Here is a 27,599-nt window from a genome sequence, read left to right as displayed (position 1 = left end):
CATACTTCATCAGAGTGTGACTTGGTGTAGAGATCATTTATTTCATCACCTGTATGTAGCTATTATACTGTAGTCTAATGGCATAATTGTAAATAGACCAGTGTCTTCTAGGACTATTTAATCATGAGGAATTCCATATCACTACAAGGCTGCACTTTGAATGATCCTGACAGATGGGGTTTACTGTAGGTGAGCATAATTGACAAAGCTAAAGTTGAAAGAATGATTGACAGATTGGGTTCAAGGTGGAATTGGAATGTAATTATGATTGACAGATTGAACTTCAGGGTAGAATTAGAATTATGAATGAATTTTTCATAGATTTGGGGTTCAAGGTAGAACTTGAAGTATGAAATTATGATCGACAGATTTGTGGGTTCACAAATCTTGTATGATTATCAGCCACAGATTAGGTTTTAGGCGCGGGAGGGGGCGGCCGCGGGGTAGAAATAATCTTGTGTCTCCCAGGTAAAGATTCAGAATGGAAACTGTAATAATGATTCTCTCAACTGATTCAGATTTAGTGAAGAATTGAAAAAGTATAATTAGGAAGGGTTTCACTTCCAACTGGAATAATGTCATTCTGATCGACAGATTGGGATTACCATGAGGTTTAAATGAAAATCATTTAGATCGCTATATTGGGGTTCAGGATACTTAAAGCCCCTTGTCATGATTTCAGTTAATGCTGCATTATCACTATGACCAGAGTAGAGGCTGAGACAGGGATTGTGTAATTACATTGTCAAATTGTTGATTACACTGACACCATAATACACGTTATGATTAGGAGATCGTGTAAGATGTAGGGGAGATCATAACTGCGGGCTGGTTTATCGTGTGGTCTGGGCAAAAGGTTTCCTTGATTGAAATTGGATTAGGGTGTACATACACGATTGATGGAGTACGCTGAGCTGGGAGTTGTAGTTCCTGCTGCTCTATTACACGAGGCGGGCTCCCGGTCATTGCATTGACATAACAGAGGTTAACCCATGCACGGTGGTTTTGCTGGCTGGTTTAGTTGATTAGATTACATGTCTTTGATGGTTTCCTAATCACTCAGTATCCGATCGGTGCAGCCTGCCAGTGAGTTTAGCTAATCGAAGAGGGTTGGAGATGTCAGTGATCAGAGATTTCTGTGATCCATTGCCGTCCAGGGACAGATAGCACTGACAAAAGCAGCTTCGGCTGAAGTTTTTGTAGGGGGATCGCAAAGCGCGCAAGTCTCTTGGATTTCTAATATAATACGAGGGATAGAAATCATTTCTATGTTAACTATCAAGGATAGCCAGCCGAAGTTCATCAACTGACTCTTCCAAACAATCAAGAAAATTATTGATATGTCTTCCAGACCCTGGGACATGGTAATTCGTAAGTACGGACACAGTCCTCTCATCCATCAATCTTTAAGCATATTAGTAACGTTACTCATCAAAACCATATTGATACAATATAACACTACACAACTTTATTGGTTTGTCACGTCGTGGAGCAGTATGATGTGTACGTTATTCTCGGCAAAGTATTAGGTCGCACTAAATTGTACTGGTCAGACATTTTATGAATATGATTTTATACAAAAATCTGGTTACAAATACATTCATTTTGACCATTCCTTCCCATTCGTATTTTTCAATTGTGAGTTGAATCTCTAATGACTTTTTTTTGTTGCTTCTCCAAATAATTAAGAATTCCAAATAAAGGCTTTTAATGTGTAATCATAAAGGCTAATTTAGTTTTGCAGAGCGAGATTAGTTTTGCTCAACTTTCCAAATTCCAGAATTAAACTTAACTTTGCGTCAAATGCATTTTGGAATTTATAGGTTTCAAAACGCAGTTGAAGTGTAAGCTTTAGCCTTACAAAAACGCACAATTTAGCTGAAAAGATTATTATGAATTAGTAAGTTTATCGAACGTGTTCTTGAATGTTTAGGAACACTGAATTTTAAATTTGGCTCCGTTAGCTCTGTCCCAGCATATCTGGTTTACACAGTACTTCACATGCATTTCACAGTAAAGGTTAATCATACCTAACTATTTATACCAGCTGTGGAATTATAATTCTCGGTTTATTTACATTTAACATAGATCATATATCAGTCCGAATTCATGTTGTTTTCTGTGATCAATATTTCTAAAATATTTAAAATAACATCTATGTATTACTTGTCATGAATTAATTTCAGAAATTATAGTGCTTACCGGTGTATATCCTATGTATCCTATGTATACCTGCACTCTCGACTCTTGATACTTGTTTAACTTAAATTGAAAAACAGAATAAACTTTTTTTTAACTTTCTGGGCGCAATAAATCTTTTGCATTCAGAAAATATACTTCAAAGGGATACATTACTTTGTTTTCTGTTTGCATACCTGATTCACATATATCGCTGTAATCGACGTTTATTTTTAATCAGTGTAACAGTATGTGTACCTTTAGTACATGTTGCTTGCACAGCCATGGATGTTTAACATTTATATATGACAGATCCAATAGTTTATCAACATTCCGAAGAAACATATGTTAAAGCAAGTTGCATGTTGGGTTATGGGCAACGTAAATAATTGCAGCCAAAGCTTCCCCGCGATTTTTCGTCTTGTTTTCTATAAATATTTCCGTGTCCAGAGTAAATGGGAAATCAGTTTTCGCAAAAAAAAGTTGTTAGAAATGATGTTTGAAGGAATCAAATGTCGCTACAAATTGAGACAATTCCAAAAGTTTATATTAGGGGGTCATTTTTTTCAGAGAATACTTTTGGAAGGGTTTTACATAGAAGAGATACATATATGTTTAAAATATGTGTGAAAATTTTCACCTAATTCTCAGCTCAGAGGGGATTAATAATTTTGTCATTGTGTATGCATTGTTTTTATTGTCGTTAACAAATACCCAGAGCCTTGTTATTGATAGATTTCTCTTCTGGTTTCATTTTTCACTGTTCCAGATGCTGTCAAATGCAAGGATGAGGCTGCTATAGATTGCATTTGACTTTGCCAGAAGGAGGAGCAGAAGGAGGAGGAGGGGATCGATGCTCGCTTCTATCGCTTACCCGTGTCTGTGCGAGTGAGACTGAGCCCAGTCCCTCCGGAAAAGCTGCCAGCCACCGACCGACGGAGAGCAGCAGCAGCTCCGCTCCGCCACTGATCAGCACCCGCTCGGGGAGAGGAGAGAGAGAGAGAGAGGGGGGCGAGACTGAGACAGAGGCAGACAGACAGAGAGAGAGGCAGGACCGACAGCTTGCGATCGTCCAGCCGGGGGGGTGGTGTGTCCCTGTGCAAATCCAGCCACCAGCTCCCCCCGACAGACACATCCATATATTTTAGAAAATATATTTAAGATATTGTATAGATAACACCTACACATCTATATATACACACGCACATAGACACCCCGCCATCGCCTCCGCCGAGCACCCCCCTCCCCTCCCCTCCCTTACCCCCTCCCCTCACCACCTCTTACACACCTGAAGAAAAGTCAACTTGAAACTCTCACAGCATGCCGCGGAGGAAGCAGCAAGCACCCAAACGGGCTGCAGGTAAACAAACAACTTCTATATCTTACCTCTGCCTTAGACAATCACTATTATTCAGCAATCTTGTTCTTCTTCTTTAAAAAAAATCTTCCTGTCAAAATGTGTTTTGTGAACACAGCTCCTGTGCTGAGATGGGGGTTTTATTTTGGTCTCCGGTAAGACTTTTTTTGTGCTTGAAGTTTTTGTTGTTGTTGTTGGATGTGAATTCTTTTTGATGTGTTTAGCGGGGACTCAGTGAGCTGTGTGTGTGTGTGTGTGTGTGGAGTTCACGCTGATGGGGGCTTTGGCTGGTCCAGCACAATGTAACCCGTGTGTGTTTATCCCCTGTCAGTCAGGGAGAATTCAGTCTCTCTGCAAAAAAAGATGGATGGGTTGCAATATTTGACTGTAATCTGATACAATGTTTGCAGTGCAGGGGATTTGTGCTCTTACGCGGCTAAAATCGGCAAACTGAAAGGCCGTTTATAAGCATTTGCGAGGGGAAAACAAAAGCAACGAAATTGTGGAAAAGCGTACAGGCACTTTGCAAGCTCTGGAAAAGGGTGGCAAAAATAAAATGGGGAAACCGTGCCGCTCTAACTTTGTGCAATTGTGGCTCAAGTCTCACAACGCTCAAAAACATAGTTTTACAAAAGAGGAATGTAATCTGGGAAATAAATTGCCTGCTTAAACCTTTCCTTCCCTCCTGAGAGTTGTGATATTTGGTGGTGTGGGGCACAGAAATAAAAGTTCATTTTTCATCCGCCGGATCCACCCACTTAACTGGTCTTAAAGTCGATTGCCATCTTTGATTTGACGCGTGATTGATCACCTGTCATCTGGCAGGCTTTGATCTATTCATTCTCGATAAATATCAATAAATCACTCACTATGGCAACGCATGTGCTAGTGACGTAACGCCTGCCCCTGTCATTTCCTTGCCCAGACATGCACAATTATTTTGTTTAGTTTTTTTAATGTGTGTTTTTCTTCATTTCCTCTCCTTTAAGGAGAGTGGGATGAATACATTATGAAGAAATCTTAGCTATTAGTTTACACGCTTTCAACTTGCATGGCTGTAATCTGGTAAATGTGTCACTGCTATAGAAATAACCCTCCAGAAGACTTTCTTCATTGTTGAGGTAATTGTCTCTCCCTTGACAGGCACATTCATCAGTGGCTTAATGGTCAATCAAAAGTTGGCAGGCTGAGTGTTTTCATTCTTTCCTATACACTACATTAGGCATACTTAATCAAAATGTCTCTGTGTAATGGCTGTGAAGAGTTCATGACTGAGTGATCTGTTGTCTGCACAGATAGAAAATTAACAGCTCAGTGCTGGAAGATGTGAGCTTGCAGATAAACAAATCGTGCATTAATATTTCATCTTTGAGACCTCGATGTGCTATCAGCAGCATATTCTTGGCTGTTCTTCTTCCTGATGGTTTCACAGCTGTAACTCATTTCACTGATGACTTTACTGGGGTTACCAAGAGTGACGACAAATTGATTACCTGGCAGTACAGGAAGGGGCGAAGAGATGTGGGTTGACAGACGTGATATAATAATAGGTTCAACAATGTATTGAAGGAAAGGGGGGGGGGAATGGATATCAAATCACATTCATGAAAAAAACTTTAAACAAGGTTGCAATGTTTTAAAAGAAACTTATTTATTTAGAGAAATGCCAGTTCTGTGTTCCTGTCATTCCTGAAACTTGACACTGCCATCAACCAGGGAATTCAGAAAATGTCTGGTAACAATATGTTTTATGATTTGAAAGTTTGATGAGGTTAAAAGTGCAGTAATACCACTTGGTGGGGTTCACCAGTTTATATAGTGTCAAATATGCCTGTTGTATATCGTCTACCAGTTAACTGCAATTGTGATGTCCCGCTAAAGGAATTCAAATGAAACTAAAATTATTCACAAACTAAAACAGAATCAAATAGTGTTTTATCTACCTTCAAAAGGGAGTTTTCAAATTTGACTCATTTTCAATTTAATTTTCCTTTATCAATATACTTTTTCTTATTATACTTAAATAGGTCCCCTCAATTTACATATAACCATATATATACACATATATATGGTGGCATCATATATAACACCCATACATTCTGGGTGATATTGATATTGTTTATTTTGAAATAGTATTTGTCTAGATGACTAACCTTTAGAAAATGTGTATAATTCCATTATATAATTAATAAAGTGCAGAAGAAAATGAAGACAGAATGAAATAACTTAGAGTATTATCCAGAATAAACTCTCTTAGAAATTCAAATTATATTCTAAGACAGACTTTTAAAGATCTCGCATTGTATTACAGAACATTGTGATTTAGGGTTTAGTTGCTTGCAGTGTACAAGGATCAAAAAACTGTGTTTAATAGGTCTCACTTTTATTTGCAGCCCTGTTATCCTTTATTTTAATAATATAGCAATTGTCAGTGCTCTTTTGAACTTTCTTCCCTTGTTCTTCTCAGCTCCAAAAGTACTGTCCAATTTAGTCTTTGCATTACAGCAGAACTGCAAGGAAATCACAATCCCTGAACTCATATTTTTCAAAGATCTCAAACCTGCAAGATTCTTTATTCCCCTCATCCCTGCCAGGTTTCAGTCCTCCTGTAATCTTCAGGCTTTTAAAACGCAAATGTGGTGTCATCAGATTGGAACATCCTGATTTACCTCATGATTCCTTTTCAGTCTTTTCCACCTTGGTGGCACATTTTACTTCTAGGCCTTAGTACTTTACCTTGGTTTCCCACTTGGATGTAAATCATTAATATCGCTAATAATCCATGCACGAGAATAACTTTTCCTTAGAATACATTCTCTGTTGTCTTTCTTTATACAAGGTTATGTGGAAACCATTTAAAATTAGTCTGTGAACTCTACAGGTAATAGATTATAGGAAAGGTTAATAACTCTGTTTTAAGCTTTTTTTTTTAATGATTAACATTTTAGCTGATTGTATCAGTCCTAAGTGGGTTAACACATGCACCACTTTTGTTTCTTTAAAGACAGGAGTAATGGCCTGCCAAGATGTATCACTAAGCAAAAGACTGTCCCAGTATTAGTTCTGAGTGACTCCATCAATGGTATGGTGACTGGCTGGTTCTGTAAAGATTAATTTCTGAATTTAATTAACTTCTGCAGGCTCACAAGGTGAATTTTTGCTGAAGTCCAAAGTTTTCTAACAGGAATAGTCTCCTCAATCCTCACAGGTGTAAAATCTCTTGCATTTACGCATTTTGGAGTGAGATAACATTGGCATTAAACTAGTATATGTTTCTATCATTGTGATGCGGAGCCATGTAAGAGTCGCTTTGTACCTCCATAGACATAATAAATTTCAGAAGATGTAGCAATAGAGGTAAAAAGAAAAAATTGGGATGTTGGAAATGTGAAGAAGCAATGAAACAGAAAATGCTGGAAGTACACAGCAGGTACATCTGAAAAGGCAGGTTAATGTTTCAGATTCTTCATTAGAAATCTGAAGAAAGGTTTTGGTCCAAAACATTAATGTAAGTTTTCTCTTTTCAGAGCCTGAGGAACCTGCATTGTACTTCAAGTATTTTCTGTTTGATTCCAGAAGAGAGAGTGTTCATTGTGAAATCATAAGAACGTGTGTTACTGCTTTTGAATCTTGATATTTTCCAGCCCAGCATTTTCATGGTGGACCATGCTGCAACAATTTGTGATGACAAGTGGGTTATTCACCAAACAGGAATTAAATGTAATAATTACAGTTGTACGTTAGCTCCGCATGAAGTAATTGTAGATTAATGAACACCTGTGTCCGGAAGAGTACAACAGACTTAAATTCTTGCTTTGAACATGACCACTAATTGTACCAGTTAAACAAAACAAAGAGTAACGGTGAAACAGAAGAAAGGTTTGTTGATTTTAACATCTGTTTTCAACGTGTGTTTTTGAAAAAAAAAGACACTTATTGGATACATTCTCTTTAGTGTGGAAGTATAAGTTCGTAAATCTCTTGAGTTTGTTTTTAAAATCATAACTAATTCAGTACCAATTTCTTGTCTCTGTTAGTGGCAGTTCAATGTTTGGATACATGTTATCTTGGAAGACACTCTCATCTCATGATAAAATTAGACAGTGCCAAATATTATCCAGTTTGACTGAACGTTGGCTACGTACAGTATTTGTCAGGAAAAGATTGCCAGATTTCACTATGCTTGAACCTGTCCAGCCAATGTGCAAGTTGCACTTTTTAAAATCGCCCAACTGATTGGGCATATTAAAATTTTACAATTAACCTTCACTTACAGGAAAAGCTTTTTTTTTATTTTTTGGGATTGGTTTCAGTAATACATCACATGTTCATTTTGTTGAACTCTGCTCTTTGCCCATAAGTTATTGCTAATAAAAGAGGCAGAAATCATAAGATCATAAGAAATAAGGCAGGAGTAGATCATAAGAAATAGGGCAGGAGTAGACCATTTGGCTTATGGAGCCTGCTCCGCCAAACAATAAGATCATGGCTGATCTGATTGTGGCCTTAACTCCACTTTCCTGCCTGTCCCCCGCAACCTTGACTCCCTTGTCAATCAAAAATCTGTCCAACTCAGCCTTGAATATATTCAGTGACCCAGCATCCACTGCTTTCTGGTGAAGAGAATTCCACAGACTAACAAGAAGAAATTCCTCCTCATCTCCACCTTAAATGGGAGACCCCTGAATTTTAAACTGTGCCACCTGTTCTAGATTCCCCGAGGAGAGAAAACATCCTCTTAACATCTATACTGTCAAGTCCCCTCAACCATATGTTAAGGTAAGATCATCTCAATCTTTTAAATTCCAATGTATATAGGCCCAACCTGTTCAATCTTTCCTTATAAAACAGCTCCTTCATCCCAGGAATCAGCCCTGGGAACCTCCTCTGAACAGCTTTCAGTGCAAGTATATCTTTCCTTAAGTAAGGAGACCAAAACTGTAAACAGCACTCCAGGTGCAGTCTCACCAATGCTTCAGGTGCAGTCTCACCAATGCTTCAGGCGCAGCCTCACCAAGTTCACAGGACAGCAGTGTGGGTCCAACTGTGCATCATTAAAATCAGACTTTGATGTAAACATTTAAATTTGTTCAAAAAAGTGTGTCCAAGGAACAGAATTATTTTTGTAATGAGTAGACAGCTTTAATTTCCATGTGTTCATAAAGAATATTTAATTACAGGATGCAACTTTAACTAACTTAGATGAGTAGATTTCCTCTTATTGGATCTCTAGAATCATTCAAGAGGCAACTGGAAGCTGCAGAGGGGAATGGCTGTGAAAGGGGACATTATGGTCTCCGTGGAGGATGAGCTAGATGGACAGAATTGTCTGTCTTAGCTTTATCTTTCTGATCAGTTTGGGCACAGGGACCATCAATCCTGAACTAATACCACCATGCTCACAGAAATTCAGTATGGAAGGATGGATATTTAGTCCACCATGCCACTACTGGTGATAATAACACATGAGAATGAGTTCCTTTAATCCCATTTCCCTCCTCTTATTCTGTATCTTCCTAATATTTTTCTTTCACCGTTTATCTAATTCCCTATTAAAAGTCATGACTCACCCAGCTTCGTTGGTCATTTGTGGTAATCCATTCAATATTCCAGTAACCTTTTGTGTAAAAAAAAAGTCTTCTAACCTCTCCCTTTATGCTTCTAATAGTAATTCAACATTTATGCCTCTGTGATCTGAACATTTGGTGCCCAGAAAGCAAAGTACTGAAGTCATGGTTCTGTGGACTAATTTAATTCTTTACGTCATTTAGGTTCTGTTCTGTATAGCTATGTGAAATGAACCTTAGAAGCAGCATAGTGTGAATGGGTTGAGTACGGTTGGTATTGTAATCACCCTTCCCCCACTCATAATCTATAGAGAGTCTAATCTCTAATGGGAGAACAATGCAGTAATGGTGAGCCGGTGCCATTGGTTAAGTGCTCAAAATGTAGCATTTTATAGAGTTTACTTGTGACATGGTAAATGTCCTTGTGTTCTAGTTAGAAAGTTAAATCACAGGATTATCCTCAATGTGGTGCAGTGTTCATTGTGACTTGTGTTGTGCAGTAATGGAATGGAGATGTTTTAGTTGTGGAGAAGTTCTTGTCTTGAATTTCCCCACCTGCTTGCTTGAGATGTGGTAATTAGCAGCCAAGGAAACAAAAATGGGAAAAAGTAAGGCAAATTTTCTTTGAACAATATTTGCTGAAGGGCAGCTGAGTAGCATTGAAATAAACCAATGAATGCTTATGTATGTCTGAACCTTCCTATAAATAATGTGAATGCAGTTGTGTCATTTTTCATGATTTACTATTGGAAACAGATGCTTCTTGCTGATTAAAAGTATATAGGTAATGACCACAATGCAGTGCTACGGTAAGGAGTATATTTTAATCAAAAACATCTGTTTCTCACTTCCAGTGCCATATTTCTATGAAAACTGTACATTAGAAAAAGTTGCAGGACCCTGTGGACCTTTCATTCTGCCAAATATGGTTCTGAAAATGAACCAGAGCAGTCATGTAACATCGCTTTGCCCATCTTCCATTTTTCATTATAGACTGTGATGCTGATGCTCTCAGTTGTTCGATGCAGAGACAACCTCAGATTCTGAGGCATCATATCCTTAATTGCCCCGGTAGTGTTTAGTTCATTGGATCAGTTGAGGGTCAGTTGATGGTCCATATTCATCCCTACTTCCATAAAGCAGCTTGACACAAAAGCGCTAAAAATAGTGGTTTTCTCAGAATGCACATTTTTATGTTAAAGGAGCATTGATATCATGATGTGGGAGGTATGAGGGCTAGACAGAGACATTGGATAATGCAAAAGATAGCTTGGTGAATCATTGGTGGAACATCATGCTGTTATCTACAGCAGTGCAAATGCTTCCTTGGTTCTTTAATTTTGCTATTGCAAAACTGCTCTTGACCTACCCCACTTTGTGTTTATACCCTCTGAATTAAACCACTCTAACAGTAATTGACCATTACAATTACCGTAAAAATAAAATTGGGTGTACCTTTTACAAAATCCTTTGATTTTCCCCTTGCAAATTTGTTTTTAGAATGCGTTTAAGTCAGTTTAAACCTTTTATATGGAGTGTATAAGGAACACACAAGTATTACGTCAAAGTGGCGGCTGCTTTTACCTCTGCTGCTTAGTTTAGATGAGTGTTTTGCTTATAGAATCATATATCATCTACGCTAAGAGGTGTGGGTATAAACTAAAGACAACACAAAAATGTAACAGCACAGAAGGAGACCGTTCAGCCTATGTGTCTGCACTGGCTGAAGGGAAGAAATATAAAAATAGATAAAGTAGATATACAAGATCCAACATGCAAGAAAGGGACAAAAATAGTCAAAAAATGTATTATTTTCAGAAGAGAAAGTTTAATCAATTATGACAGAGTGCACGTGATCTGCAGCTGCAAACTACAGTTAAAATTTAGGTGATTTAGATTTATTTATGACTGTTGAGTGCTTAATTGTTGGCAAAGTATCCAGTTGAATTGAATAAGTAAATGTACAGCTCCACCTGGCAGACTACATACTGGTGATTTTTTTTTTACTTAAAAGTGAATTTGAGTTTGAGATGTCTGTTTGAAAATTATGTGGCCCAGGTTAATCTTGTAGTAATAGTGTGCTGTGCAGTTTTTTGCCAGTTTTCTTCCATGCCCATAATAATAGGGTTTTAGTATAGTATAATAAGTTTTTAGTATAGCCTTTAGTGTATGGTCCAAGTATCTTTTGTTTATGCATCAGTGTTCACATACGAGTGTATAACAGCCAAGCCCAATTATGTCCTCTCCTGATGTCGATAAGTGTGCATTTCCAGCAGGAATCACTGGGTAACATTCAACTCAAAGGTGCTGACACCAACTGTTGTATCTCTACCATTGCTCCAACTGATATTGTTTAACTCAGTACAGGAGTGATTGAACCTATAAAGAAAGGAAGAAAAATTGTGGAAGAAAGATTCATGTTGTCTTTCATGATCTCAGGATTTCGCCAAACGCTTTGGATCCAATGAAATATGTGTTGAGGTATAGTCACTGTTGTAGGAAATTGTTCTGTATACATCTATTTTGTGAAATCATTGTACATGTTATGTTAGTACTGTCACTTTTCTTAGGACAGTATGCATTGAAGAACCAATGCAATTTGTTAATGCTCCCTATAGGCTTCATTTGAACAAGTATGTCTGAAACTTGCAGAGTCTTGGCTTTGATCAGCCTGTCATAGGACCTGGTCTTTTTCCTATATTAGTCAGCCTTATGCTTCTGAGAGGTGGCTCGGGTGTTCATGATAGTTTGCGTTTCAGGGATTCTGTAAAAGACCTCCAGAGTGTTTAGTATGCCCATTCACAAGTGGTGACTGTCAATCTCTTTCATTTGTGATCCATTTATCCATTTGTGTTTCAGAAGACAACAAAATAGGTACAGATGAGGGTGGCTATTTGGGTCACACTAGCTCATGGGTGCAGATTTTTATTTCTAGCACCTTACCCCAAAGAACATTCTAAGTGCTGTTAACAATTTGTGTGAAATGTTTCCACAAACGTCATTCCTATATTGGCCTTTTTACCATATTTAGTCTTACATATTCTAATGTATGTTTTTTTTCTTTAATAGTGCTTCAGACTTAGCTTATCTTTACATTTTTATACTTCCAGAAGACTCCTCTTAATTATCCCCTTTCCTAGCTAAGTAATTACAGATTTTCCACTTTCACCTCCATAACTCTTGTACCATCTCCATGGCTTGAATGTTTTCATTGTGCCTGTTAACCAAACTGAACACAAGACTCAAAGCCATCTGATCAGAGTTTTGTATGATTTAATATGACATTCTCTACTTTTATGATATTATGATTTAGTTAGACATTCTACTTGGATTGTTAATTTGTTGCTTCACAACAATATAATAGACAAGTTAAGTAACAAGTCTGCTGTGATTCCCAGATCCTTCCCAGATTCATCTGTTAATTGTTTCTATAGCCTAGTACACGTTATTCCTGCAACATATTATGCTTTCAGTTTATTTTTATTAAGTTTCACGTCACCGTTTCATCTATTTACATATGTTGTCCATCATGCTTTGGAGATCCTTGGCTGATACTCCCCCTGCCTTGAGTGTTGTAACATCTATGAATTTGACTAAATTGCAATTTCGGAATCAGCATCATTAATGTTGGTGAAGAGTATAGGGGTTCCAGGGATATTTTTTAAGTTAATGTCCCCATACCCCAAATCAGACACTTACTAGTACCCCATATATACTGATTCCTTTGCCTTAAGTCTTTTAAACTAGTCTAGATCTCCACTTGATTGTTATTCTCTAGTTGGCTATGGTGGAAGCTGTACTCTAACACTGAGGAGAGGATTGGGAGGAAATTGCACTTTCTTTCAACTAGCTGCAAATGTTGCACTGGTCTGCACATAGCTTCCCTTCCTACTCTTGCATTGTCACCTCTGGAGCCTTCCAAGGAAATAGAACCTTAGCCTGCCCTTTCAACACTTTGTGACATTATCCACAGCCATGGGGGCTAACTTTGGCACAATCACCAATAGCTCCCAGCTTCACATTTTCACCACTTTCCTTGACTATTCAACTGTCCTTGCATTGTCAGACCACTTGCCTGACATTCAGTATAAACATCGCGAAGACTGAAACCATTATCTTTGGTTTCCCTTATAAAATCCATACCATTCCTGCTGCCTGAGGCTGCTCAGAATCTTCAAAGTCCTGTTTGACTTTGAGTTGAATTTCCAAACTCATGTTCTTTCATTACAAAGCCCACCTACTCCCACCTCCTTATTTCAAACCATTGGCAACTAAAACCTGCCTCCAACATACTCATGACTCGCCTTCCATGCTTCAGCCTCCACAAATGTCAGCTTGTACCAAACTCTGCTACCTGTTTCCTATGCTCTACCAAGTTGCGTTCACTGGCATACATTGGCATTAGCCACTGCCTCAGATTTAAAATTCTCATATCCTTATATTAAATCTCTCACAGCCTCGTCCCATCCTAACTCTGTATTTCTTCAGCCTTAGAACTCACTCCCTGAAGTCAATTCTTCTGGCCTCTTGTGCATTCCCCCTTCACTTTACTGCACCACTGGCGGAGGCCTACAGCCCTCCAGGATGCACTGTTTGGAACATACTCTTGAAACCTTTGCTTCTTCCTTTCATTCTCTTTTTAAGAGCCTTGTTAACATCCACTTCTTGGATTAAGCATTTGGATACCACCTCCTAATATTTCCAGCTTTGCCTCACCATCCATTTTCCTTCATATCTTTGTGAAGTAGTTTTGGAAGCTTTTCTATTTGAAAGGCGCTACAGGAATGTAAGTTGTTGGTTCATTATGTAGACCCATCAGGTCTTGTAGAGGGATAATAATAATAATAACAGTTTTGTTTCCCAATATTGTAATAGCTGGGCTGATTGCCCAACATGTGGTCACCTGACAAGTGGTGCTCTCTTGGAATGCTATGGAAATTGTAGGCCCACTGAGCCATGTATTTCAATGAATGTCAGGAAAACAGCACTATGGGTAAGCAACCGAGCCAGGCTGCTCGGAGGTAGATAGGCTAGATAGGAATGTAGGTGGATGGTGTTATGAGGTTGAAGTGCCAATTCACCCTAGGGCAACCTTTTGAGGAAATCAACCCTATAATATTTCCACATCATATTTTGTGATTTGGTAAAAGTTCAACTGGAGTTATTTAAAATCCAATGATCAGCTGTTTCCAAGAACACCTCCTGTTGTCCCACTTAGTGTTACAGATCAGATCCTTGTCTTCACTGTCGTTTTTTTAAGTTAAAACGAGGCACTAGCCTGCTGCTTTAGATTTCTGGGTTGTAATGGGTAGAATTTGGCTGTGGATTTTATTATGCTATTCAAAAAGAAGAAACCTACCTAATGTAAAACTTAGGAATTTACAGCATGCACTGATTTATACTCTACCGATATAGCAATATAGCACAGGACTCTGTTTACTTTGATTATTGATGTTCCACAACAATTTGACATCTTACATGCCAAGTCTGTTATTACCCCTAAATTTGAGTAATTTCCCCAAAGCACATCAAAGTTAATTGTGTTCAAAATGCTTCATAATTTTGTACAACAGAGCAGATAATATAAAGTATTCCAGGGGTATATGTTTTTTAACATTAGCCTGTAGAAAGTTACTGTTGAGTAATTTCTGTTTTAATTGATTTATTATTTAGTTAGGCTTGTATTTTCATTGCATTACTGAGCACAATAATGGAGTTCATATTTCCTAATGTTTCTTTCAAAAATGCATGGTTCGGTAATAATCTTTACTAATGCTTTGCTGCTTTTGTGGCACCTATTGTAATAATCATTATGCTCCAAACCCGATGCTTGCTAATGAAGTTTCAAAACACACCTTGCTTTTCTTTTTGTTCAGAACAGTAATTTTTACTTTCCTTTCTCTTATGATCCACGTAGCTGAGATTATAGAAATGAGGAGCAAAAAGAAGCTAGCTACAAAGCATCTTATCAGGCGGAGCTCCAAAAGATGTCAAATTCTGGAACCTAAGCTTTGTGCTGCTATTTAACTGTAAAGTTGATGGATTTTTGACAGGTTTATAGCTGACAAGTTCCATGGCTAGTCAAGCAGTGCAATTATGTTTGAGTTAATTTGAAATAATCAAGTTGATGTTATGCAGTCCCAGTTGACTCGAGCAGTGTATGTAGTCAATTTTCTGCTGGAGGTTATAAATAAGTTTTGAAATTTGGCTAATCCCATCACAGAGAGAAAAAAAACCTTGCATTTTGGCATGTTTCAAGTTTGTTGTGCTTTCTGAAATAATGCTAAAAACAGCAGCTAATGTTGCAGGTAGCCCAATCAGTCACAAATAGAGAGGGGAACATGTAGTTGTTAGAGAGCAAAGCAATAAATGCTGTGCCACAGTACTTGTTTTGAAATGTTTCTTTTAGTGTAGTTAAACTGGCAGGGGCTGTCTCCTTTCTGAACTAAGCTGAACATACATGCTTGAGAGAGCGTGTCATGGGAACAAGCTTTGGGGAGTCTGGTTGCTACAACGTATACCTTTCATTGCAGCCATGCTCAGTACTAATGCATAAACTGCCAACAGAGTTTGGGGTTGATATAAGTTTCACTGCGTTTGAGCCTACAAGTTGAGTTTTGGCTTAGCAAGATGCACATGATCCTGCTCATATGTTGAACAATCATTGAAAATTCTTCATCTTTAATATATTTCGCTTTAATGATGAAAATTTCATCAAAATATTTTAATATCCTGAATTTGCAACACATAAGAAACTTGGGGAAATGGCATTTTATTTTAAAATGGATTTTTGGAGTCCATTGTTTTTATTCATTCATGGGATGTGGGCTTCGCTGGCTGGGCCAGCATTTATTGCCCATCCCTAGTTGCCCTTGAGAAGGTGGTGGTGAGCTGCCTTCTTGAACCCTTATTTGGCCCAAAGGTGAGCAAGAGTGACCAGACTGAAGAGACTCTCTCCCAGCCTGCAATAAGGCTGCCAGGGTTTACCTGGTGGCCTTGCCATGTGGTGTGGTGTGGGCCCCCCTCCCCCACTGGTGGTATTTTGCTAGTGGGGTGGGGCAGGTAGGTGACAGGGATGGAGTTGCTGCCATGAAATCTGATTTCACGCATATCCTCCTCCATCTTCTCAGCCAAAATTCCAATCATTAACTCTTCTCTCTCCACAGGTGATGCCAGACCTGCTGAGTATTTTCAGGATTTTCTGTTTTTATTTTAGATTTCCAGCATCTGTGGTATTTTGCTTCTGCTATCATCCATGTGCTGTAGGCACACCCACAGTGCTGTTAGGAAGGGAGTTCCGGGATTTTGACCCAGCGACAGTGAAGGAACAGGGATATATTTCCAAGTCAGGATGGCGGGTGACTTGGGGAACTTACAGGTGGTGATAGTCCTATCCTATCTGCTGCCCTTGTCCTTCTCGATGGTAGTGGTCGTGGGTTTGGAAGGTGCTGTCGAAGGAGCCTTGGTGAATTCCTGCAGTGCATCTTACAGATGGAACATGCCGTTGCTACTGTACGTCAGTGGTGGAGGGAGTGAACAATTGTGGGTGTGGTACCAATCAAATGGGCTGCATTGTCCTGGATGGTGTTGAGCTTCTTAAGTGTTGTGGGAGCTGCACTCATCCAAGCAAGTGGACAATATTCCATCACACTCCTGACTTGCGCCCTGTAGATAGTGGACAGGCTTTGGGGCGTCAGGAGGTGAGTTACCCGTTGCACGATTTCTAGCCTCTGATCTCTTCTAGCAACAGTATTTATATGGCTAGTCCAGTTCAGCTTCTGATCAATGGTAACTGCCCCGGAAGTTGATTGTGGGGGATTCAGTGATGATAATATCATTGAAATCAAGGGGCAATGGTTAGATTTTCTTTTTGGAGATGGTCATCGCCTGGTATTTGTGAGGCGTGAATGTTACTTGCCACTTGTCAGACAAAGCCTGGATATTGTCCAAGTCCTGCTGCATTGAGACATGGACTACTTCAGTATCTGAGGAGTCATGAATGGTGGTGAACGTTGTGCAATCATCAGCGAACATCCCCACATCTGACCTTATGATAGAGGGAAGGTCATTGATGAAGCAGCAGAAGATTTTGCCAGCTATAAATTTCCTGGTCCAAAACTGGATGATAGCAGAAGCAAAATACCACAGATGCTGGAAATCTAAAATAAAAACAGAAAATCCTGAAAATACTCAGCAGGTCTGGCATCACCTGTGGAGAGAGAAAGAGTTAATGGTTGGAATTTTGGCTGAGAAGATGGAGGAGGATATGCGTGAAATCGGATTTCATGGCAGAAACTCCATCCCTGTCACCTACCTGCCCCACCCCACTAGCAAGATACCACCAGTGGGGGAGGGGGGCCCACACCACACCACACCACATGGCAAGGCCACCAGGTAAACACTGGCAGCCTTATCGCAGGCTGGGAGATGGTCTCTCCAGTCTGGTCACCCTCGCTCACCTTTGGGCCATTAAGGGTCTCCTCGACTGCCACTGGGATTGTACCAGTGGTGGGGGGGCCCAGCAGCATGTGGCGAAGCCACCGGGTCAACCCTGGCGGCCTTGTTATGGGCTGGGGATGGCATATTTTCAGGCATTCTGCCTCCAATGGAGGTATTCTCCCCCTCCCCATCCCACCCCCACAGCACTAAGCACCCCACAAGTTCTACCCTGCACAACTGATTCTGGCCGCCAGCTCCTCTTATTGGGGTCTGCCAGCCTGGCCAAACCCCCGACTTGCTTTCTAATCCAGCTCCAGCAATGATCGTCATTGAGGACTGGTCCCAGCAGTGGCTGCTCCTGGAGGTGGGTCTTCCTCTCAGATGGGGGTAAAAGACTTTCCCTAAGCTAATTAAAAACATGATACCCATATCCCTCGAATGAATGGAAAATAAAAATGTCTCCTGAACGCTGATGCCTCTCTCAGCAAGACGACCAAATTAAGTTTAAAGGCAGCTATGTGCAATGAATTTGTATCCAATCAGGATAGATAAAACTTGTACATTCTCATTTCACAGTCCTGTAGCATTCCTGAAAACAGCAGCTTTAAACAAATCAGCAGCTATTCTGTCACACACCATGTGGTCTGAGAAGATCTTATTTTTGAATGCTGCAGCTCTTCTATTGCCAAAAGCTTTTTTTTAACCAGTTACCCAGATTAAATAATATCTAGGCCAACACTCTAATGCAGTACTAAGGGGATGCAGCATCATCTATGATGCTGTCTTCCTGATGTGACATGAAAGCCTGGCTTATGTCTGGCCCCTCAGGACGTAATATGTCCCATGGCACAATTTGAGAGAAGTGCAGGGAGATCTCCATATTCATGTTGCTGTTTGTGGGATCTCACTGTGCAGAAATTGGCTGCCATGTTCCCAACATTACAACAGTGACTGCTCTTCAAAAGTACTTCATTGGTTGTAAAGCTCTTAGAGGCAGTCTGAGGTTGTGAAAGGCACCATAGAAATTCAAGGCCTTTCTCTTTTGGTTAAGGGGCTTATTAATGTACTTCAGTCATGGATATATTTCCATGCATATTTTTAGAAGTAAAAAAGGCATGGAACAATTGTATCTCATATGGAACATCACACTTATTGGTCACAAAATGCCACTCAAATTTGTTGGTGCATTCAGCCACATTCAAAATGTTTCTTTTAGGGCCTTTGGAATCTTTTCGGTTAGCTTCTCTTGTTGTGCTGGGAAGGTGCCTTTTACCTACAGTTGTTATGTTTGTTCGGATTAGTTGTACAGTGTGATGATTAAACCTAAGAAATGTAATTAAGTGTACTGTTGTGTCTGAAGAATTAGCTGCCACCTTTAATTTGGGATTCACATGGACTAACAGGGTAGGTTTTCAAACTGGGGTCCCTGGTTTTCAGTGCATCTGTCTTCAGGTCTCTTTGCTTGTTGACTTACTAGCACATTATTTATGTAATAAAAACAAAAAACTCCGGATGCTGGAAATCCAAAACAAAAACAGAATTACCTGGAAAAACTCAGCAGGTGTGGCAGCATCGACAGGGTCATGAGGACTCGAAATGTCAACTCTTCTTCTCCGCTGATGCTGCCAGACCCGCTGAGTTTTTCCACATTATTTATGTAGCTGTAAACTAATAAAAACTCACCTCTTGTAATGATGGCACTGTTTTCTATTTTGGATAAATGATCTTGTCTTTTGGAAGCTAGGACAGGGGTCTCCAGAAGTGGATCCACACACAAAGTTTGAAAATTGCCAAATTAAAGGGCAAAGGGGGCTATTCAGAAAAGCCAGCAAAATGTTTAGTTTCAGCCCTGTGTACGCAAGAGTATTATGATTCAACAAAAGAAAGTACTACTTTTGAGCAAAGTTCTCTTTTTTTCTTTTTGAGTTAATAGATTACTGGGGCTGGATTTTCTCTGCAAGCTTCTGAACCCCACCAGAAGGCTCAAGTGGGGGTCAGCAGACTGCACTGGGTGGGAAATGGTCACTCGTGTTTTTCCAGAGAGCAGCCAATTAATGGCTTACCAGGCTCAGCATCCAATTAAGGATTGTGGGCAGGTTCTCTAAGCTAGAGAGCCAATCAATGTGCTTTCAGCTTGAAAGCAGTCACAAAGTGCTATTCAAGACGAGTGAGTGAGAAGGGGCTTCAAAATGGAAGCGCCCTCTCTCCAACTTCTTTAAAGTTTAAATAAGAAAATAGTTTTTGCTGCCAGGCCACACTGTGGTGAAGTTAACCCTTCTACATGGTAACCTGTGGCTGCTGCTGCATCCAAGTGGGCATAGAGGGCCCCTAGCTCTGCCCCGAGAACTGGTCCCCGAGGTCTGCTGCTGGGGTGCTGGCTTGCTGCAGTTAAAATGGTCCCACAGCCTGTGGGAACCTGAAGGCCAACTGCAAAATCCTAGTCGGCCTTCTCCAGTTGGCCTTAAGTGGCCCTTAAAGAGCCCAAGTGTGTGGTTGGGTTGTCCTGTTACCTCCCCACCAAATCTCTGGGGAAAATGGCACAGAGGCGGGATGGAGCCAGGGAGCTGACATGTAGCTGGTGGTGTTATTTTTGGCACCAAACGAGCCTAAAGATCCGCCCTTGATCTGGTTTCTAAATCGCACCAGCTCCTATCATATGCACAATGAAATGTAACTTCTGCATTATTAGTGGTATATATTGTGAACGGAAAACTGGGGGCACTATATGGAAGGCCCAGACTTCAGCTGGAGAACATGGATTAAAAAGCTCAGTAATGCATTTAAACACAAAAACAAAGCTTAAGTATTCTGGTTTTTTTATGTATGCATGTATTAAACATTTCTGGGAGAATGTTCCAATCAATGAATTACACCTTTCAGTGTTCGTAGAATATTTGGGCCTTGATTTTACTGTTCAAGATCTCATTGGAAGCCACACTTAAACACCCCAAGTTAAGTGTTTTCCTCTTTTTTTCCAAAACCATCAACAAAATCACTTCAGCCTATAAACCATGGGTAGATTGTGCATAGCTTATTCAGTAAATTCTTTCTCGATATAATGTTACTGAGTTTCATAAGATGCTCTCTTTCCTGAAGGTTGTATTGTAGGGTGTATACTACCTCCTCTAGTCATTCACTTCTGTTATGTAGGATGCCAGCAAGTGGCAAAAGAATACACCTATTACAGCGGGGCATTTTTTGCACTTTAATTAAGAAAATTGCATCTAATGTCGTTTAGAAAAAGTACAAACTTTGCATGATGCAAGCAATAGGTTACTTGAAATCGTGTCGAGTTAAATTAAACCCAGATTTCCTCAATATAAATGTATTGTGCATCAAATTTAATCCACAAAGATAATGTGTTCATTCCTGATGTTTTTTTTCTTTCATGTTGTCTTGTCTGATACATATGAACTGTTTGAGTCGACTGAGAGCATTATTTCTATTTGTGAATGCAGGCAAAAGTGGCAGCTTGTAAGCGCTATTGAGTTAATTTGATGTGCATCAAAATAAAGTTGACTCCAATTTGAAGTTGACTTGTGTCATGCGTGTAAATGTGGTACATGTCAATACGTGTTTTTGTTTACCTGACTGCCATCCGTTGGAAATGTTGCCATTTTGCTGGATGCTTCCAGTGGTAAAATCAGATCTGTCATATCTGAATCTTAGATTCTGATTGCTAAGCAGTAAGGTGATTCATTTAAAGCCACGTTTCCACATCTTATTCAAGTAAGGCATGAGGTTTATTGAATACAAAACCAAGTGCACACAGACTATTAAGGAAGCATGGCCACCATTTGATTAATATGTTTTTTACTCTAATTAAACATAATTCTTAAAACAAGACCACTGTCAACATTTTTTTGGATATCTTTTAAATTATTTTTGGGAATAAGCTCTCGTATTTGACAATGTGAAGAGGTTGTCTCTGGCTGTTTCTATTAGAGATCCTCAGGTCAGGGTTGAGTAATGAAGATAAAAGCAAAATGATGCTGGATGCTGAATATGACTCCTCGAGGAAGGTTTGTATTCGACTCAAACATTAACTCTGTTTCTCTCTCCACAGATGCTGCCAGGCCTGCTGAGTTATTTCCAGTACTTTCTGTTTTTACTTGAGTAAGGAAGATGTGGGCATAGATAAATATTCTGCAATTTTGGATCACCTTTGGAGGTCAGGGAGTAGTTGTGCAGGAGTTTCACTTATACAGTTTATTTAACCTAGGCTGCCAGGTCAGGGTTAAATGGTGAAGATGTATGAGGATATATAAATATTGCGGTGTCTTGATTGCTTTGAACTCAGTTTAAATAAATGGGATAGCATCCAGGTTTGGGGACATTTGCATGATCTTTGCAATGGGAAGCCTTCACAATGCCCTTTTTATTGTTAAGTTTCATAAAGGTTTTCAAAGTGCATATTGGAGAATAATTTTACTGAACTATTATTGAACAGTTCCAGATGAGTCATGGACAGTATGCTAGTGCCTTTGTGGAGTGATCCTGCACTAATTTGGGTCTGAGTTGACATTGTCCTTAGGTTATATTACATAACACCTTTTTAGTCAATAGTGGAAGAAGACCAATTCCCTATAATTCTGCATTAGACTTCAATCCTGACTACAGCACTTAAAGCAGAACATTTTCATTTACAGAGCCAGCCAATTCTAAGTCTGTATAGATCAAAGTGTTATTGCAGCTGAAGTTTCTAACACCCAACTCTAAAATGAGAGAGGGTAAGTTTGCAGTGGTCACTGTATAGCATCCTTGTAAACACGTTTTCTTAAATGTTTGGACAATAGCAGCACATATCAACCAGAGCGATCCTTTTCCTTTATACTTTTTAGGAAACTGTAAAGTGAAGCTTCTTGTGAGAGATTTATAGATTAAAACTGTGCACAGAATAAGATTGACCTAATAGTGCATATTCTAACTTTAAGATGAGGGTATGGTGGCATAGTGATTATGTTACTAGTCTAGTAATCCAGAGGTCTAGACTAATGATCTGGTGAAATGAGTTCAAATCTACCACGGCAGCTGGGGAATTTAAATTCAGTTAATTAAATAAAATTCTGGAATAAAAAGCTAGCAGTAATGGTGACCATGAAACTACAGATTGTTGTAAAAACACATCTGGTTCACTAATATAAGAACAGAAAATAATGGAAATACTCAGCAAGTCTGGCAGCATCTGTAGATAGAGAAACAGAGTTAGTGTTTCAGGTCGTGACCTTTCATCAAAACTGGGAAAAATTAGAAATGTAGCCGCTTTTTAAGGCAGTAAAATAAGGAGGGTAGAAAAGAAACAAAAGGAAGCTCTGCAATTGGGTGGAAGATGGGAGACATTAAATGACAAAAGGGGTTGGTGGGAATAGCAAAAGAAATGGTGATGGGACAAGAAATAAAAGATGGTTCCAGAGGAGATGTAAATGGCAGAACAATGAATAGTTGTCATCCAAAAGCAAAAATGAGTAAAACAAGGTTAAGACCAAAACCTGCAAAGAAAAGCAGGGGTGGGGAGCAGAGATTACAGTCTGAAATTGTTGGACTTTATGTTGTAAAGTGCCTAATCGAAAAATTGTCTGCTCTTTCCCACGCCTGTGTTGAGCTTTGTTGGCGCACTGTTTCACTCATGTCTTATAGGGCAAAAATATAGCTTGGAACAGGTATGGATGGCAATATTTGACTCCAGACCAGGGCAACATGATTGTCTCTTAACTGCTTTCTGAAATGGCCTAGAAAGCCACTCAGTAGCTTGCCACTACCTTCTTGAGGTTAATAGAGGAATGGGCAATAAATGCTACCTTTACCAGTGATGCCCAAAATGAATTCCAACAGTGGGCTCCAAAACAAAGAGCCAGGCTACTTCTGGGATCAGTTACCCTAGTCCAGGTAAGGAATGGGCCTTTTCAGAAGACTTCATAGGGACTCACGCTAACTCTCATTTATAATGAGTTCCTCTGAGACCTTTAAAGCCCAGAATTCCTGCGATAGTCCAGGAACTCCTATGACAGTGGCCCTTGTTGAGAGGTTGCTGTGGCCTGGCTGAAGTCCTATCCATAATCCCTCCCTTTGTCCTTAGTCCAATTTTTATTTTTTCATTGCATGGTGTTGCCCCTACTTCTTTATTTTTATGCTGCAGTAAAGACAATATTCTAATGTGGCACCAACACACATGGAGGCTGATTCCCCAGAGAGAAATTACTGCTCACAGTACTGGGAAATTGCAATCAACTTTATTGCTGTGTGTGGCAACACATCCTGAATAACTCCTCAGTCTTCCAATGTGCTGTAACATTTCTTTGTTGTGTTGGCAACCAGCAAAATTAATGTTTATTTAGGGACTGGGGAGTGGTGCCTGCAGAAATGCAGATTTGTGACAATAGCCATTCTAAAGTAGACAAGTTAAAACTGCAGCATTGAGGGTTTACTAATTGTTAGAGAAGAAGCCATTCACTGTCTTTCAATTGAGTGGCCTGATCTTATTTCAATGTTGCATGTCCCATTGAATATATCTCCTAAATCTTGTTCATGAAAGTAGCTGAGTTTAGATTTAAGAATGGTGCCTCTGATCTCAGCAGTCATGATAGTGCAAGTGCTACGATTGGCCTTAGTGATTCTGGGTTATAGATGATGACGGTTTCTGTGTTTTCCGTTCTCAATCACTCAACTCAGCAAACTCAACTGAAAAGGTACATGTTTCAACATTGGGTGAGAGCAGGTTTGGGGTTGCTCGTAATGTTTTCCACATGGCACAAAAACCTGCGATCACTGTCAAAGCTCAGACATGAATAATGGCCTCTTGGACAAGGTGCTATGAAACTGTATAGCATCATCAAGGAGTCAACAGTGCAAGTAGAAGGAGTGAAGGAAGATCACTGTCTAGAAGAATTATTTCTGGCTATTTCACCTTGGTCTGCAACTGGGTAGTGCTAAGCACAGCCTACCTACTGTAAGGTCCAGGTACCTGCAGTTAAATTTGGAGTTGCATTAGGAAGTCTTTAGTTAGATCAAAGTATCTGTAATTATATTGGTATATCTTATGCCATGTGCTGAGATTTTCACCTGAGTTTAAACGATGATCAAACAGTTGGAGGGAGTTATTAATATGTATCACTCCTGATATTAATACAGCTGTGTCTGATTGTCAAATTCAGTAACTCCTCCAAATTACCATTCTCCCAGTGATTTCATCAGACCACCCAGCAGAAGACTTTTTTTTTAAAAAGTACAGCAATTTCATAAAGGACAAAAGGCTGTTAATAGTCATCCCAGTATCTGATATTGAGTCAGGAGTTGTAGTTTTTAAAAGAACATCTGAATTTTTTCTATGGTGTAGCATTTCAGCCCTGAAGGTAAATAACTCTCGAGACTTATTGAGCAGTTACCTAGCATGTGTTGAAGGCAATAATAATGACACAAGTTATCGCTGAGACCGTGTAAAGTACTGTGCCCAGTTATGGCTATTGTACACCTAAATGAATACGCAGTAGAATGGTGCACAGAACAGAAAAAAATGAAGCTCTAGTTTATATTTCTGGGTTAAGAAAGGCTGTCCTCCGTGGGGAAAAACAAATATCAAAAGGGGAAGGCGATCCTAAGAGCAGGCAAAGTTTGAGGAATTATTTTCTGACTTCCTGCTGCCACCAGGGGCCATCTTTACTGGAAGTACATTGGAAATTAGGACATGTGTTATGCCTAAGTTTCTGATAATCTGAATGAATAGATGAAAATTACTGGGGTTGGGAGGTTGGGGGTGGTTTGGTGGTGGGCAGTGGGGGGTTGGTCTTGTTCAAAATTTCTTGACCAGTGCATTTTTTATCTGCTATTGCAGATAAACACCTGATTGGGTAATTAGCTCAGTCATCTTCATGCATAAAATTGTCAGCTTATGGAGCTAACTAGCACCTGGTTCACTCAAGTGAAGCACTAAGATCAGGTTAATTTTGGGATTCAGTGCAATGAGATCTGAGTTTCGGGTGGAACAAAGTTGCTCAGGGCTCGTACTGTAATGCTGAAATAAGAGGTTGGATTCTGTAGACTGAGCCTCAAATCCTGAACTCTGAATCTGTCCGCATTGAGATATACTGTATCATCATCCATCCCCTCTAAAAATGTTCAGTAATTTTAATTTGAAATCATAGTAAGCATTCCAAGCAATATGTTTGCCAAGCAGCAAATAAAAATAAAGGTTGATTCACAGTGAAATGCAAACTGCCAAAAGAACCAACCTGGCTTGCAATGCCATAAATTTGTGATGCTGTTAAAATGTGGAATGGGTGCCCAGAGGGAACAAGCACCCACATTTAGAAATTGCTCAAGTGTACTTGCAGTATATTGCATGCCTCCCAGGAACTCATGAGTCTGCTTTACATCAGTTAAGGGGAAATGCATTATCCAGCCTTTGTAAATCAGGACATTCCTAAAAACCAGATGTCCATTCCCTGTAGACACCCCACACTGTTTTTTTCCGGCAGTTCGGTTCAGTTGACGGTTCACTTCGTCTTAACTGAATTCCACAACACAACAGTTGTCATATTTGATTTGTCATATTCAATTAAGTTTATTTGTAATACCCTGAACAGTTTGACAGGTTCAAATAAGCAGAAGAGAATGATGTACAAGTTTCCATTTTAAAAATTTAGACTATATTGGCCAACAAAAAGGGTACTACCTTTTTTGAGTGTATCATCTGGATAAAATAACATTTGACAGCACACAGATGCCACTCGAAGTTTTAAAAGATTAAATAAATGCTTCTGTATACAAGGAAGAATCGGAATTACCAGTAGAGAACGTTTTGCACAGCCGGTGGTGTAGCTGCATTAAAAGTGTCATTATTAGATTTAGCTACACTATTGACACAACATTCTTCCAGGCCAGGTGACATGTAGGACAAACAGTGAAGCCACATAGTCGCCTGCTGTAGAGGTCATTAGACCACTTGAAAACAGTAAATGGCCTTTACCGATTCCTTGCTTGTTGCATGAAGATTCCAGTCTCTTATTTCACAGGGATGCATCCACTTCAAACTGATGAACAATCAGGAACCTTCTTACTGCTTATTTTTCATTTTGAATGCTTTGGATTGTAACCATTCTGCTTTTCAAAGGAGTTTGGCCCTATATCTTTCTTCTGTCTAAATATTAAAACACAAATCATATTGTTACAGGTTGCAGGGTTGCTGTGTGAAAGATATGAATGACCTCCTCCAGGTTGTCAGACTTAACCCTTTTATGGATTGCAAAAGCATTTCAACAAAAATATATAATAGTGACCGTGGGTTGTTGAGTATGTTAGTTCATTGATAAGATTTATCTGAAAAGTCAGGGCACAGATTCTGTGGGGTTCCCATCACAGGAAAGATCATCAGAGATGTTGGAAGAGAGAAAAAAATCTACCAGAAAGAATAACAATAAAAGGGGAGGGAGGTGAAAAATTATACTCATGGAATATACGTGATAATACTTTCCAACTAATTTTCCTTATCATGTGAATTAATTCAGATTATTTTAGTTTTGTAGATTTTTCTAAACTCATTACTTAATGTTTGTTATTATTTATAGAAGAGGCATCATCACTGCTGCAAAGTTAGGCAATGTTCTTGCACTTGATTGACAGAAGTGCACAAAAAATCAGAAGTGTGTAGATTAAACAGGTGGCTGGGGATGGGTAAGTGCATTTTAACATAACAATGTATGAGGTTTGGAAGAAAGAATGGCAGATAGAAGTGTGATCTAAAAAGGGAGGACTGAAGGTGTTCGTTGAAAAAAGGATGAGTGGCACAGGTGCATTAGTCATTAAAGCTTGTAGAAGAGCAAACGGGATACTGGGCTTCCTCACAAGATGTTTAGATATGAATACAAGGAAGTATTTAAGTAGGTTTACACAGCTTTGGTCAGAGCACATATAGGATACTGTGCTTAAATTTTGGGCCTTCCCGACCTTTGGAAGGATATCTTGGAGAAAGCTCAGCAGCAAATTACCAGGATGGTAATTGAGTTGAAGGGCTTAAGTTATGACAGTGTAAACTTGGGTAATATTCTCTGAAGAAGAGGGGGCCG

General features: G+C 39.4%; 1 protein-coding gene across 1 annotated transcript in view; it reads left to right on the top strand.

Annotated features, from left to right (window-relative positions):
- Positions 1-3,095: 3,095 nt before the first annotated feature.
- Positions 3,096-27,599, top strand: part of LOC121287065 (teashirt homolog 2) — a 547,485-nt gene continuing 522,981 nt past the window's right edge. The window contains exon 1 of the mRNA XM_041204550.1: positions 3,096-3,538. Coding sequence (XP_041060484.1) covers positions 3,499-3,538 — 40 coding nt within the window. The 5' untranslated portion in view covers positions 3,096-3,498. The remainder of the gene's footprint in view (positions 3,539-27,599) is intronic.

Source organism: Carcharodon carcharias, chromosome 14 (assembly GCF_017639515.1).
Source record: "Carcharodon carcharias isolate sCarCar2 chromosome 14, sCarCar2.pri, whole genome shotgun sequence".
Lineage (NCBI taxonomy): Eukaryota > Metazoa > Chordata > Chondrichthyes > Lamniformes > Lamnidae > Carcharodon > Carcharodon carcharias.
This window is presented reverse-complemented; position numbering and strand designations above follow the sequence as displayed.